The sequence below is a fragment of the Anneissia japonica genome, unplaced genomic scaffold (assembly GCF_011630105.1).
Source record: "Anneissia japonica isolate Jap-2015-1 unplaced genomic scaffold, ASM1163010v1 scaffold287597_len576451_cov177, whole genome shotgun sequence".
In the NCBI taxonomy this organism is placed as follows: Eukaryota; Metazoa; Echinodermata; class Crinoidea; order Comatulida; family Comatulidae; genus Anneissia; species Anneissia japonica.
The window spans coordinates 322,302-339,703 of NW_022745867.1; the positions used below are offsets into that span (position 1 = coordinate 322,302).

The 17,402-nt window shown below is 32.5% G+C and overlaps 1 protein-coding gene across 1 annotated transcript; it reads right to left on the minus strand.

Moving 5' to 3' along the window:
* Nucleotides 1-1,287: 1,287 nt before the first annotated feature.
* Nucleotides 1,288-16,525, minus strand: LOC117120051. Its single transcript, XM_033265051.1, has 2 exons — nucleotides 16,265-16,525; nucleotides 1,288-6,226 (listed from the first exon to the last, which is right to left on the minus strand). The coding sequence occupies exons 1-2, from the start codon at nucleotides 16,265-16,267 to the stop codon at nucleotides 3,947-3,949; spliced, it is 2,283 nt and encodes a 760-aa protein (XP_033120942.1). The 5' UTR covers nucleotides 16,268-16,525; the 3' UTR covers nucleotides 1,288-3,946.
* Between the last annotated feature and the right edge of the window lie 877 nt (nucleotides 16,526-17,402).

Below are 17,402 nucleotides of genomic sequence, written 5' to 3' on the forward strand. Positions count from 1 at the left end.
GGTACAGGGGCGGATCCAGAGATGTCCAAAAGGGAGGGCCGAAAGGGGGGACCGAAATTTGGGCCGATCGAGACAACAATGTCCTACGGGGTCCTGAGGCATGCCCCCGCGACATTTTTGTGTTATAGACGCCCGAAAATAACATTTGAGGCGTTCTGGGCTATAATTTTTTTCTTTTTCTTTCTTTTTTTTTTTTTACCTCCCCCCTCCCCCCTAAATTCGCCCCTGAGGTATGCTGCTGTTACCACATGCCTTTAGCCTGGTTTTTGCATTAAAATCGCCACATGTGATTGTCGACTACTTTCATTTCATTTTATTTTATTTCACAAAAAATGCAAAAATACAACATAAAATTCTTCAGAAAGGTAAATAAATAACAAGGGCAATGTAATCTAATTAAGTAATATTAACAAATTATTAAATTACAGTAAATAATAATAAGTGAAGATATAGTAATTAATAATAACAATAATTTAAAAAAATAAGTAAAAAAATAAGTAATTAAAAAAATAATAATAATAATGGTAATAGTAATAATAAAAATAATAATAATAATAATAATATTTATAGTAATAATAATGATAATAATGATGATAATAATAATAATAATAATAATAGTAAGGTTGTGTGCGGAGGACACAATAAGCCATTAAGGTTTTAAGTCTGTGCCTCTAAGTAACTTAAGCTAAGTAATATTGATAGTGAAAGAAGGCCTAAATTAATTCATCAAAACTGTAAGGTTGATTACAAGGAGAGTGTAATATTTATAAAATAAGAAATAATAGAAAAGATATTTGTAATTAAAACAAAAAGTCATGAAACAAAAATAAAAAATGCAAGTAATAATAATAATGCAAGTAATAATAAAAGGCCATAAATAATAATAACAATAGGCCGATAAAATAAATGAAAAAGTACTAACAGCATCAGAACAGAACAAAGATAATAAATAATATATGAGATAAAAGGGAGCGACCTTTATATTATTATAATATGTAATTTTGAATTAGAATGTTTTTGTATCTATGAGGACGCTGTTTGGTCAGTTGAATCAGGGAACAATCCCAGTAAAAAACTGTATTGTATGGAAACCAAGCTTATCATGAGTTAAAATAAGTAATCCTTCTCAAATGTAATTGTAACAGCCATTTCATCAACTTGCAAGAATAATGCTTATCAAAATCACCATCATCTTCATCATCCTCATCATCCTGGCAAGTCAGAAACATATCAAAGTCAGAAACATATCAGACAAACATCATAATAACAGCCAAAACAAACATCATCTCTATTTTAGATATAGTTTATTAGATGTACTGTAATAAGATTGTTAAATTAACAACAATATTAACTGGTGGCATCATATTCAAAATCTTAGTTCTAAGATAAAAATTAACAGACATTGACACAGATAATGACTTAAGATATCAGCTTTACATTTTACAACATTTTATATTTTACATTTTGTACAAAATAGCACTGGTGAAATAAGTTTCTCTACTTAAAAAACTATTGTATAAATGCACTTCATCCAACAAGCATTTAAATTTATTCTAAAAATGAGCTTAATCCAACAAGTTGTTAGAATAATCCTTGTTGATCTGTTAATATGTCGCTTATAATACAAGTTAATCCATATGCTTTATCAGATCATTTAAATTGCATTATTAATTCAGATACTGTAAGCTATATTTCCTTCATTTTGCCTTGGAAATATTTTCATTTGCCTGAATAAATAATATTAATAGGCCAGATAAAAATATATCATGTTTCTCATCAGGATTTTTTTTTAAATAGGAGGATGAAGCGTGTATGCTTTATTTTGTATAACAGTGACCACAATACTGCCATATCTAGGCTTAACCAAGGCCTACTGTAGAACACAGGTATAATAATTGCTAAATGAGGATTTTTGCATTTTTGTCGTTTTTTCATGTGTTTTGCCTTGTGTAAATTTTATAAAAAATACCCAAAAAATTGGATGCAAACAGTAAAAAGTACCATGTTTTTTATTTGGCCTTGTAGAAAAATTTTTTAATATCTTCATAATTTTCATCTTGCAACAATCATATCTAATTTCTTTAAATTCATTTCTAATACTACTCATATTGTTCATACTATGTTTTTGTAGAACACATCCATGACCCATTTTTAAAGGATCATTCCATTATCTAAGTGTATTAGAAAACACAATTATTTTTGCAGCCATAATAACAAGTAAATTTAATTCTTTCACAATGGAGATGGTTCTGTACATCATTCCCGGTATGGTGCTATCAATTTTTCTTTGTCCATCTTATGATCATTTGTTAACATCATCAGCATTATTTCTTACTGAATGCAATTTCATTGTCGGTATACTTTGTTGGAATTTGATCATTACATTTTATAACTGAATTTTGATTAATAAATTCTTAGTGCAGGTACAGTACAGTAGTTAGTATGATTGTTCTACTTAACATTATATTTTACCATTCATTCCTTGGTATCTGGGAACAGAAGATAAAATATAATTCCAACGTATTATTTGTTCCCAGGTACTTAGGCCTCGTGCCAGTGTCTTAATATACTCTTTAAATACAAAATATTTCCCTCACCAAAATTCTTAAATAATATATTACTTTATTATTATGTATCTTATTTGAAGCTGCTAAGTTCAGTAACAAACAGATGCACTGATTGATGTTTAAATATAGAACTAACGTTACTCCGAATAATGAGAGGAAGGCCATTGTTTCGGTCTTTATTGGGTCGTCTTCAGGAATGAGAATACATTGGCAGTGATTAGCATTTTTTGAAATCACTATTCAATGTTTTCTAATTCCTGAAGATGACCTAATAAAGGTCATTCGTAATTACTGCTTATTTTTGTTGAGAAATTCTATTTTAATTGAATTTATGAGGTGTTTTAAAAATTTTACCTCAGACAATGTCTTTAAGAAGGTATGGCATGTTTATGTTTTTTTGGTTTTTTGTACTGCCTTACCTGGCGACAGTTGCTTATTTATTAGGCACAATAAAAAAAAATATTAGTTTATCACCTATCACCATGTCTTCTACAGTAATAAATATAAGATGGTATTGAAAAAAAAGAACGTTTTGGTGAAAAAATTTTTTTTTAATTTGGGGGGGTTTTTTTTCATATTTTTTTATTAAATAGTAGATATTGTTTGTATTATCTCAATCATGTATTTTACTTTAAATATCAATGCACCAGCAAATAACCCTAGGGTGATTTGTCTTTAGCAAAATAAAAAATTAAAATTAAAAGCTTCTTTCCCTCATCACTTCTAGTCTAGATAGGGTGATAAACTAATATTTTTTTGTAGTGGGCGTTAGTAAATCTCCATTTCCTGTGTATTCAATGTAAAAATTTGAGATCCTCATTCTACTGTTGTATTAAAAATTATTGAGATTGAATATCATGTATTCTAGGAAAGAAAGAAATTTTGTGGATAAAAACTTACTAAATATAAATGTTAGTCTGTAAGTTACTCCCTTTCAACATTAATATTAATCTGCTTTAATGTTAATTTATTTAAGCATCACGAGGATGAATCATATAACAAATGCACTGTTTCTTCACTCACATTTTGTTTATGAATTTTTTTTTTCAATAACCTTATATTTTCCAAATTGAAAGACATTACAGTATTTATGATTTCTAAAAAATAGAATAGTTTCCAACCAGCCACATTTTTTACAGGCTGCTATAAATATTGACCTCATTAAGGCGGGGTTCATGGCTTAAAGAAATCGTTTTTAATGCAGCTTTTAAAATATTTTAATTTATGTTTCAAAAATTCTTTTGTTAAAAATTGATTAAAAATTTTAATTGTAAAATACCGTACTGTAATTTCAAAGTATTAAGGTAATGATATTTTTTTAGATGTTAAATATGATATTACAAATGTAGAGAAAACATTTATTATTTCTGAAAACTTTGTTACAATTCAGTGACTTTTTCAATTAGCTTTCTTCGTTTAGCAGTAGCTACTACATTATTTCTAAATAATGGTTTAGCAAGGGCAACCCCATAAATCTGATCACCTTCTTTCCAGTTCTCATTGTCCTCCCCACTTGCAAGACCCTGTGCATATGCTTCACTCGCATAACCAGAGGTACCAACCACTTCCGTTTCCGATTCTTCGGAATTGGAACCTTCGCTATAGTCGTACACAAAGCTCATTCGACTACCCGTCCTCTCATGTGATAATCTCCGTTCAAAAGTATCAACAATGTCTTTATTATTTTCCAAGTTGCCATTAGATTTATTAGGATTTGATTCTAGACTGTAATTACTGGCTCTGGTAAGTAAAGCCTGCACCCCCATGGCTGGCCTGTGACTACTTTTACGATGATGTGTGCTGCCTATTGATTGATTTGAGTAGCTTTCGGCTGGATGGTTGTCATTTACAACCATCTTTATAGCATGATGATTTACGCTGTGGGCTACACCAGCTGATTCTAAGCCTAATGATGAATTCCTCAGCTCATTATGTGGTAATGGAGTTGATGCAGGTTGATGCCTTGCATTGCCATGGCTGCGTCTTCTTTCATGTTTTCCTTCTCCATGTTCTGTTTTTATTTCAGTTTTCTTCTCTCGTCTTGAACTCCTTCGTTCTCCACCTTTTTCAGTTCTCATATCAGATTTTTTAACTTTTCGATCTTTGCCAATGTTTTGATGTAGCTTTTTTGAATTGTGATCAATTTCTTTCATGTTGAATTTGATTTCTTTTAATAAATTGCACATGTCATCTTCATATGTAAAAGAATTTCCTTTTCCTTTTGAGTAAATGTTACAAGATTCTGATACAGTCCTCCTTAGTTTCCTATGTCTTTCCAAATTGTTTTCATCTTTTGTTTTTTCATCTGTACTTGTTCCCATATTTTTCACTGCCTTACTTTTATTTAAATTCAAGAGTGAGCCAAAAAACTTTTCAAGTCTTTTTCCAGACTTCTTTTCATTTGTTTTACTGTCCTTTTCACGGCAGTCACTGTTATTGTCTGAGAATTCGGAATCATCTTGGAAAAGTCTGTGTATATGCGGGAAATATGGAAGATTAATTGAGCTAACATCATCTATGTTGTAATGATCGGCTGGTGTGGCATAACTCATGTTTGCACACACACCCCGGCAGGTATTACTAGTAGACAAGTCTGTCTTTGTTCGTACAGATTGTACTTTAGAACAGCTATTGTGGTTCTGGTGTGAAGTGGATGGCTGCTCAATCTGATAATATACAGGTGCTTTCCTACTTTGGTGGAGGTTGACCATGCTCGTCCAACTTTTTGGCCGTGGGGGTAAGTTTGGACCGTGCGTTTCTTCGCAAACAGTATCATTTGACCGATTGATGTCTTGCTCAACAATTTCTTCATAGATTGGATCCTCTGTGGGTAAGGTTGTCCTGAATTGACTACAAGTATTCAACGATTTTGAAAGCATCTGTATCTGTCTGTGAGGCTCATCGTAGTATTGACGGTGATGTGACGTGCAATTAGATGAGCTTGATCGCCAATGATTCTGCGAATTTGGAATCCACCGTCCAGAAGATTGTTGGCTGGCATCATTTTTGTAACCACAATGATGCATGTGGTCATTCTGTTGAAGTGTTTGCACATGCTGATGTCGTTCTACAAGCTGATTATTACGCACTGTGCTAGTCCTTTTTGGATACTTGCCAGACAACTTTTGTATGCCATTGCTATGGTAACCATGAGGAGTGTGTGACAATTCTTTCTGTTTCAGATTCTGCTGTTGTTGCTGACACCATTGTCTCCATTCTATGTCAATACATTTCCTGATTGATGCTTTACAATCATTCTGTCCTTGATTCATTCCTTTTATAGATATGTCCATTGATTGGCCAGAAGAATTATGTCTCCAGCAAGAGTCCATGGAATCGGCCAATGGGGAGTCCAGATACATTGCGGATTGATCATAATCAATGATATAATCGGGATTTGAACTGGGACGACTACCACACTGTGAACTAGGTAAGCTATGGTAACCCAGACTTGCTTGGCTATTACAAGGTGAAGGTCCTTTGTTTCTAACATCTGCTCCATTTACAGAACCAAAATCCTTCTGTGCATTGCTGAATCTCTCTCCACTCAGCTCTTCCCAACAGTGTGATTGTTGAAAGTCTTGCTGACGGTTGAAGTGGACACGTTCTAGATGACCAATTAGTTCCTGATCCAGGTTGTACTCTCTTTGTTCCATCATCTAAAAGAACAGGAAAAAAAATGGAATTGTAAAAAAAAAACCCCATACACCATAATTAATTAATTTCTAGCACATATCACACACTTGGTAATTCCATGTTTTCTAGTGTTTGAACAAGAAGATACATTTGCATGGTAAGAGTTTATTAATTTGATTGACAATGTACAATATTTGATCATCTCATTTGGTGTTTGCACTTTGCTTTTGACAGTAACCACTAGATCAATTAATCCAAATGCTTTAATAAAAATATATAAAAGCTTGTTTGACTTAAATATGTTTGCAGGTTCACTACCCACAGCATTCAAGGCTTTCCGGTGGGAAAAATAATCATTGCCTTATTGTTAAGATTTTAATACCTCATATGGAGATTACCCATAATGCAATTTGACTATATACAAGTTCATTTGTGTATGAAATTGAAATATATGCATTTTTTTAATGTTTTCCAAAGGTTTATGTTAAAAAAACTGTGTACAGTATATACTTTAAAAAAAAGGCAAAAGAATTCTTATGTTGTTAAACCTCCTAACTACCTTTAAATTTGAGCTAAAGATTGGTCCAAAATATATACTTATATTGCTTTTAGTGGAACTGTAGTTTAGTGGTAAGATGCTTGCCTTCCAACTCAAGGTCATGGGTTCAACTCCCTTGAAACACTATAATTTTTTTCTTACAACAAAAATCAACAATTCACTCCTCCACAGTATCATCATTGAAACTATAAAATATTAAAGCATGACTGGACCATGTGTTAATAGATTAGTACTGGACAGTATTTAATACACTAGTATTAAATACTGTCCAGTATTTAATACTAGTGTATTAAATACTGGACAGTATTTAATACTAGTGTATTAAATACTGGACAGTATTTAATACACTAGTATGAAATACCAGGGAGGTGCTACAGTATGTCTATATAGCACCTCCCTAAAAACAAATTATGGCAACAATCATACTAGAAAGAAGCTTTTCTATTTGCTGCTTTGACATATGGATGTAATATTAGGCAGTGACACACTATATTAAATTGATTGCTCTTAACTTGATTCAAATTAATTACAAGTTACTGGTTTAGTTAGCACAAGGTGATGAGGTTTTATAAAATAAAGTGATTAAGTCCACAAAAGAACTTGGTACCTTGATTGCTTTTCACCCTCTAATGAACTTATCAACTATACCAACTCCCCATGAAAACAAAGGCAGATTAGCTGCTTACCTCCTGGGCAGTTTAGCTAACAAGGCTCAGATTGTTTTAAGTGTTAATGTCATATAAATGTTTGTAATTTTTTTATTTTCCAGTCCAGAATTGATGTTTTTAATTTTGGACTGGGAGATTTGATTGTTGGCCAGTGTACTATCTGATTTAGGTTGTTAAATCAGAATCATTGGACAGACTGGAATCGAAGACACTTCAGAATAATTATTTTCATGCTGGATTTGTGCTCGTCTGTAAGGTGCCAACCAATGTAAGTCATGTTCACATGTCTCCATCAATCGCGAGCGGTTGAGGTGCTGGGTTGTGAGTGAGATTGTGTTAGATAAAAAAAAAATGGCCAGACTGCGTTCGCTGCCGCTTTCGAGGCGACCAGAAATAAATTTACGTCACATCCCCAATTGGTTGTAGATATGTTAGGCCTGCAATTTCTGATCTAAGCCTGGGTGGAGGTGGCATCATAAATACAGTAACATCCTCATATTTGTTAATTAACTTTTTAACAATTTAAGCTTTTTTATACTGTATCTCATACAGTGGATTATTACCATCCTATATAATTCCATTATACTGTAATACAAATATAAACTATTTAGTATTATTCAACAGATAAATCTCGTTTACTATACATTGGCAATCAACATTTGCTAAACATGTGTCATTATACTGTAATTGTACAATATTATTAATCATGTGCTAAGCATATGTTACAGTATAATGTACAACATGGTTTGCATATTACCAATAAAACAGATGTAACTCTTACTTATTGAGTTTCTTGCTGTTCAATGATAATGGTACAGTACCAAAAAAACTCCAGTTTCTTATTCATTTTTATGGGCTGCTTCCTCCTGAAATTTTAATTCCAGACAAGGCATAATATCAAGAAAATCCAACAGGAATCTAAATATGTCTTCTAAGGCTGGCCAATGCATATACAGTATTATGATTGTTTATGTGTGTTTTGGCCATGTTAATGAAAAAATAAAAGGACCTCAATCATCTGAATTTTGGGTTGTTTTTTTTATTTGAAAGACAAACAAGTTCTTCAATTTGACCATTTGGCAAGCAGAATTCTGTTTTAGCAATTATATAAATGATCTAAAATATTTATACTTTACGATGCATGCACTTTATGAATTATTCAAGAAGCAAGATAGAATATGAATTATATCAGGAAGCGTGAATTTGGTTCGGTGTCTTTATACCTTTTTTACTTACTTTACAACTCCTAAAATAATATTTATATAATCAATAACAATCATTCAAATCATGCTTGATGAGAAATGTGAAGTGAGGCGTTAATGAGCAAACGAATAGTAAACGATCAGAAAATTATCAGAATTGATTTGCGGGTGATGAAATAATTCTTGAGTATTGATCTAGATCTTGCGTTCAGTCCAAATGCAGTCCAACTAAAAAGCAATTTCACAGATGTCCAACAGACCTAGTTTTGATATTGCTGTCCAATTGCTGCCTTCATTAAAAGTTCATTAGAGAGAAGTTCAAAAGAGGTGTTATTGTTTTGTTGTAAGTATGACCATGGACATTGCTATCTATGACTTGGTTTTTTAAATCATTTTTAGTCCATTATTAATACATTCATTCTCTTTCTTATAATAATCCTCTCACAGTACTGTATTATAATTTAAATACATTATCTTGTTTTTTTGCCATTTTTTAAGCACCTTAACTATTGTTTGCATTATAACCTTTCAGCCTCCATCTTTTTATTACCTTCACAATTTTTGTTGTCTTCATTTTTGCTGAAATTGTAAGGCTCACATACAATTTAGCTTCCAAGCCACAACATGTGAGCGCTTTTTATGTTGATGTTTTTTTTATATGAATAAAGTGAAATGAATAAATGAATGAATGAATCCAAAATATGCAGAAAATTATTTGAAACCCAAATATAATGCACGGTAACTAATAAGTAAGTTTGTTTGCAATCTTTATTTTTCGCACATCACAAACATGAAAGATGCAAGAATACCAAAAAATTATATTTGAAGGCAGAGTCCATGGAAAACTGATGAGGCTCCTTTTCTTCTTACCCCTCCTGTCTAAAGATCCTCCCTTCACCAAATTTGGCCATACTGTGTATCTAAGCCTACTGTATTCCCCAGACACCAACATACAGTACACTACTGTCATTGATTAGGAGAATGCATTCAATTCTGCAGGAAATTCTTGGTGTTTTCGCCTTTTAAATGTTAAAAAAAACAAAAAGTAGAGGGGTGGCTTCACAAAAGGGTGCAGTACTGTACTACTACAGAAGGAAACGACAAACATACTTTTTAAATTTGTCCTAAATAAATAAATATACTGCATGCTTGAATAACATAAACTCCTGTAATTCCACTTTAATTTTCAAACACAGGACTGTTTTCTTATCAGTGTTAATTCACCATCTCCGAGTCCCAGTGTGAGGCACTTCGCGTCGTTGCCGGTTCATTAACTTTTCACTAAACCAGTGTTATAATCAACCCGGCATTGTCAAGTTAAGAAAGCTATCTAGCATTGTCTGTGAAATTAGAGCTGAAGAAAAGTGTCGTATTTATGAGGTGGTGTTTGATAATTTTCCATTCATCAATCATGCACTCATACCCAACAACCAAATATGTATCGCAAATTGATCATGTGGAATAATTTGCTATAAAGAAGCTTTTTTTCTGATCGTAGGAAGTGAGGATAATTTATGAAAGCGTTCTTTTGTGGTGAGTGCCTTTAAGATCATCAAAGGAACCTGACAATTTGATTACTCCTGCAGATCCACAATGCAGGAGTCTTCCTGAGTGTAGTTTTGACCACAAAGACAAGCCTGTTAATCAGAAAGCTACAAGCCTACTGCTGAGTAAGTGTTTTCATAAGACATCAAGTAATTTCACACATGCGTTCCCTCTGGTTACCACGTTTTTTAAGACATACAAATAAAACTGTTGTAGACTTATTTTATTTTTTATTATTACAAACCCAACAGCAAAGTACACTCTAAAAATTAGAGATATGCACTTTTATAAACTAATAAAATTGAGTAAAGTTAATATCATTTACATCTACATGACACCATAAATCATAAATTGTTTTATATTTTAACATGACTTGACAATATATTTTCATTTGTATGTATTTGTTTTGCAAAAAGTGTGTATGTTTGGTAAAGCACTGAAAAATAATGTTATCTTAGTTAGAGGAAATGCATGTACATTTTTAAAGTATTTATATGGAAAGGGATACATTTATACCCGATTCACACGTACAAAAATCTTACCAAATGTAACAAAATGTAACCAAAAGTAACATTTTACGGCACGTGTGAAAGTACCTCCGTGTAATATCCTTGTAAAATCTTGGAGCGTCTCGGTAATCTTTACCAGCCTCGCTGAGGCTGGTAAAGCTTCCGAGATGTAACATGGATGGATCTGCGCATGCGCAGGGATTTCAACACGACAACACGGGGTTCTTTGAATTTTCTTCATTCTGCATACGATTCTGATCCACTAGAAATAGATAGGACTAGTTTTTCTCAATGATGTATGAATTAACCTTGTTATTGATGTTAATTAGTAATGGTAGAAGAAGAAGATATACATAAAATGAACGTCGGGATGGTGTTAGTAACTATTACTAGTATTTAAAAGAGTCGACAGAAACGTTGGAAGCTATGCCTAGTTTAGTAGTAATAGTACAGCAGTTGTTAAGGGTATTGATTGCTTCGAATGTTTACTGTGATGGTGAGTTCAACAGTCCATCTGTGACAGGGGTTCGCAACTAGGCCTAGGCTAGACCTATATCGCAGTAGGGGGAAAAATGGTTCATTGAATAAACACTGAATAAATTTTACACAACCTTGGCATTACCTTACAGACGCGTGTGAATGCTTTTTATCTCGGTAGGAATAACTCGGGAGATCGCTCGGTTACAATTTGTTACTTTTTGTTAAATTTAACTTCACGTGTGAATCGGGTATAAGTACCTACAAAGAACTGTGTGAAAAATTGAAAAAAAACTTTAAAAGTGCGAAAAAAAAAAACTGGGTACAGTAATTCATTTGAGGTAATGTCAAATAAATATTCAGAGCAAAAATGAGCAAATGGTACAAAATTGTATGCAAAATTTGCATTAAATTTGGCTCTCTCATTAATGGTTCAGATGGATTCCTAAACCTGAATTAATTCTACCATGCTAGCTCTAGTTTTGAGTCTGGGGCAGGTACGCATCCTTGGCCAAGTAGGTATCCTTGCTCAACTAAATGTTAATATGAAACATGGGTGTAATATGCATGTAATTACTTGACCCTCTTGGAACTAATCGTTTAGTCATGTGTGGAGATTCCGAAAATGTGGCACACTTTTAGCCCGTTGACTTGTTTTAATTTATTGGCATCTGGCCAAAAAGTTACTTATATAGTTAAACTTGGTTAAACCTAGTTAAACCTTTCAATTATTTATAGGTCAATATTATACATGTTACAATGGACTATTTAACAGATCGTGATGAGGTGATTTCAGAAGGCATTGTCAATATAACAATGAATGTATTGTTTTGTTTGGTGGTTCTGTGTTTCTTGATTTATCTCCATAGGATATTCAAGCCCCAAAAAGTATCCTTAATTACTCAGCAGGGTTAATAAACTCAAACAAGGCTGTGACTATATTTACGATTGGCTAAGATGTAATTCCTAAAGGCTATCAGTAAGATATATTTGCCAGTCATTTAAACTTTCGCTTGATGTACATTTCATACTACATTACTGTAGTAAAAAATATAAAAAATTTCAAATACAAATGCAGTAGAACGTTAAGTTACTTGTATGGTAACTGACCCAATCATAACATGATTCAACCTTTTTTTAGGCCCAATTGAATGCCTGTCTTTACTCATTAACCATAAAAACCCTGGTCCAAAAGTATCTTTAATTGCATACTGTATGTAGATTAACTTTTTTAATGTTCCAATTGTAATATGTAGCAAAGCTACCTATAGGCCCATTAATTATTAAGAGATACAATTTAATTTTAAATTAACTGAATTGTGGTCAATAGGAATACCAGTCAATAGTGTACTAGCTAAATTAATATTGCAAATAAAACTACAAAAGTGCTGGTGAGTTAAAAGTGACCATGAAGGTATAAATATGGGTGACTAATGGACCGGCAGTGGCCTTTTTTAGGCCCAATTGAATGCCTGTCTTTACTCATTAACCATAAAAACCCTGGTCCCAAAGTGATCTTTAATTGCATATGTAGATTATTTTTTTAATGTTCTAATTGTAATAGCACAGCTACCTATAGGCCTATTAATTGTTAATAGATACAATTTAATTTTAATTAATTGAATTGTGGTCAATAGGAATACCAGTCAATAGTGTACCAGCTACATTAATATTGCAAATAAAACTACAAAAGTGCTGGTGAGTTGAATGTGACCATGAAAGTATAAATATGGGTGACTAATGGACCGACAATGACTAAATTAACGACATCTTTAATCCCTTTATGCTTATACTATCTACTTCCAAAGCGTGCAGGAAGTTGCCATATAGTATATTTAATGAAAATAAGCCCACAACAAATTAATTATCAAGTTGCTGGTATACCACCTTGATAACTTATAGTTTATATCATAGCAGGTAAAAAAGAAACATCGAAATAACTATCTATTGTATAAATGTATACCACTCCATTGTTGCTAAATACCATCCTGTCCTTCCCATGGTGTGGTGAGCCAGTATTAACTAATTAATTTTTAAAAGAAAGAAAAAATAATAAAACCAAAATAACAATCAACTATATAATTTCACTGTTAACTTGTTTCTATATTAGCCTCACTAGAGAGAGGAATTAATATTAATACATATTACAGTATGCAAAAATAAACCATGATAAAATGACTACACTGCATCAAGTGCATTCATTCAAGGCTATGGCATATTTTTGAGCAATCATCAATTGTGTCTTATTTGACCAGCACTTAATAGCAACAGGTAAACAAGTTATAAGTATCTGAAGGGTGGGTAGTGCCACCTGGATCCCTACTTGGTGGACATTGTGTTTATGTATAATTAATACACAAGACTGCTAAAATTTCAAGTTGCTAATACTATTGATGCAGGCAGAAAACTGTGATTACATTTGCCAGCAGGATTAGAATGATCAAATATAATGGAGATTGTTGGTATAGTTTTAGGTGTTAATACCAGTTAGACAAGCTAACACAGTGTATATTGACACAACTCCTTTACACGCGGTCTGATTGTCGGTGTTCTCTACACAGATCTGATCACAGATTTGATCATGGCAGTGTGACGTAATCATCCCATAAGGGTCGACGTCAATACTTAAAGTGGCTTTCTAATAAGCAGATGTAAATATCAGTGTTTCGCCCTGCATTAATTAATTAATTAGTGATGTTGGACACTGAAAAATCTTGATTGCTCCATCTCTGATTGATTGTGATGTAGCATGCCTATAGGACAGGTCACTATTACTCTCTGCATTTAGGTGTAAATCTGTAGCTTGGGTAGTTAAAATCCTGGCCATCGAAATAATCCCAGGGTCTAGGTTCAAGTCCTGTTAAATCACAATTTTTTGTCACTAAAATAAAAACATCTCCCAAAAAAACCTCATAAATAGACCAGTAGTGTATACTATAGAGCATCGTCAATTATGCAAGTGATGAGTCACTCACTGTTGGGTGAGAATGATGAACACACAAATATATTTATTTTTCATGTGATACATTTAAATATGGTATCTGAGCCTGCAGAAAGCTGCTTTAACAGCTCTTTCATTAAATCAAATCCGATCAATGAATTACTGTACGTGCTAATCAGTAGATATAGCAAGTTAAACAAGTTAAAGTTGGCAAACACTTATCAGAATCAGAGACCTTATTCAAATATTAGTTCAAACTTTGGATGATTAGGCCTAGTTTTGCCAGTCTATTTATCATCTTTATGTCGCCTTCTGACCTGTTTATCTTTTTTTTTTAGGACATTGCACTTTCCAAATGGATTTTGAATAAAATAAAAATTATATTAATTATATTGTTATTTTAAGCTATTAAAACATACACTGAATCATTCTACAAAGTAGATTTATGGGTATATTATTAATACAGAAATAATAATATCAATTTAAACAAATAATAATTTACTCTTCTCTTTATGGATTTTTAAGTTTTCTCTGTTCATTTAATTATTTATTTTAAATTAATATTCAGTTTTAATCCCATCTTTTCTAATGCAATCATTCCTACTTTAATCAAATTAGTTTATGTGATTGAATATAATGATAATAATAACTACTGTATAATAACAACAAAATAAAATATTGGTCCTGTTAGTTATATCATAGAGAAAACTGTTCTATTTTCTCTATGGTTATATCTTGTTATGAGACTCTTAGGAACGGAAAGGAAATTTAATTCAAGAACTTGAATTAGAAGCCAAGCACTATAATCACAGACCCTATGATAACCATCTAAATCAGAGCTACCCTTTATCTGTCACCTCAAAAGCCCCATTCAGACAGAGCTGCAATATTGCGGTACGCACGCCGGCATGGGTTTCTGTCTGAAACGGTCGATACGCCCCAATATGCCGGCTTGCTTTAGGCCACCTTGCACCCTAGTAATATTGTCGCAATATTGCGGTAACGGTTACTGGCTTGCTGTGTCTGAAAGGGTCTACTCGATATTGCGGCAATCAAGCTGGCGTGTGCATTTATGCATAAACAAACAAGGTTAAAGTTGAAAACAATTACGCAGTGGTATTTAAACCGCCAATATTACGCCATTGTATAGGATCCTTTTAGACAAAATCGTAAGGTTACCGCAATATTGCGGTAACAAAGCGGGCTGTGTGAAATAGTATAGACCGGTTATTATTATAGCATGCTTACCGCAATACTGCGGCAATGTCTGTCTGAAAGGGAGAGTCTCTATTCTGTTGTAAGTAATTGTAATTAGAAATTGTGTTTTCTAATACGATACTGAGCCTGGTAACAATTAAGTCCCTTACAAAATGCTTATCAGACAATACAACAAATATTAAATAATAATATTTCTTTATTTGTTTTTTTTTTTGTATAAAATTTTAATAATAATAAATTTATTTATAACAAAAAAAAAAAGATATGGTTAAATAATAAAAATAAAAATATATTAGGCACTTTACAATTAATGCTTTTACATAGATTTAATCATGGTGGATTCACTTAGTTCATACTATATTTAATCATTTCTTGATATGTACAGTAGTGTGCTGGTGGTCCAGGTATAGCAAGCACATACTTACTCCATTGAGAAATTAGTTTATTTTGATGATTTATTAAATAAAGCTTTGAATTAATGTTAAAGAATTAACATTTGGGAGTAGACCATCTTTTCTTATCATGATTAGAAATGTACCTTTTCAGTGATTCTACTTTCATGTGAATTGTATATCTGAATAAACAAAAGTATAATGATTGTACAATGATAGGTATACCTGCAATTAATACTATAACTATTGGTTATTAATGTTGCTCTTTCCGACCTAGGAAAGCTATATCTGCAATTAAATACTATTTGTTATTAATGTTGCTCTTTCCGACCTCGGAATGTACAGTTTTAAAGAAAATGATCCTGGTATGTCCAGAAATATCTCACCAACGGATGTTTTAATCCAATTGAGAATACATACATTTCAATTCTTACCGCCATACACAAAAAAAATACATAATATCTAGCAGCTGTTAACTTGAGTGGCTGTGAGTGTTGAGTGATTTCAATTTGAATGAAATAATGAAAAAGATAAAAATATTAAGCCTTACCATATTAAAATTGTGAGGTCTGCACTATATGAAATAAATCCTCTGATATGAATCCAAAGCCAGACTTTCTTGACCTTTAAATGTCAGTTTTATAAAAAAAAGTATCCTAAGATCCAAACATTGTACAGTAGCTACATTGGCTGGTAATAAAATGTTGGTGTGGTGATCGGATCACAGTAAATCTTGCAGATGTCCTGGGGAACAACTGGTATTGTGAAAGAATGCACTTCCACTCTGATCAATGCCAGCTTTAAGACTGAGGCAGTCTACACAATCAGCAAACCATACAACTCAACAGACTGTTCCATTGTGTAATAGGGGGTGTCATGACTAATGGTCTGTTTAATCTTATATTGTACAATAATAAACTATGTGTTCACTATTCCTATTGATATTAATGTTCTTTCCTGATTGATTTGTGGATTTTTTACCCATATTTTAAGTCAAGAACTGTTTTGTTGGATTTTTTTTTTTATTTTGATTACTAAAATATTTTTATTAGACGTTTTTAAAGTGGTTCAGACCAATATTATCTCTTTGTATTTATGTTCATTTTTCGAAACTCCTGATAAGAAACCTGAAGTCTTAATTTCATTACTTTTGCTTCATTTGAGTTGCTTAATTGACCTAATACTAAATCTTTTCATACAAATTCCTTAAAAGTAAAGACTATAACAATGTTACCATTTGTTTTTAGACGCATATATAAAAGTTACAATTTATGGTTAATTTGCCTCATATTCTTTCAACTTTTCTTAACGCAAAAATGCAATCAACCCCGGTCTCCCACGCCAACACACAATACGCAGCCCCTCACATCTTCATGGGAAAATAAATACAGATTGAAAAAAGCCGTGAAAACAGAAGTTGCTAATTGGATTAGAAAGAACAGAGTCAACAAAATTGCTGTGGCAAACTTTTTAAGGATACATCATCTTAAATAGCATTATGGCTAATTAACTTCTGTACTCTTCTAGATGAAATACTATGCACAACCAGGGTCTGTACAGGCCCTGGGAGGTTGTTTTGGGCTAAGGTGGGGGTCGATTCACGTAAACAAATGCTATATTAAGATCGTACAACCTGGTACTATCCTATATTTAGCTGAGGTAGTGAATTAATTAAAATCTAAATAGGG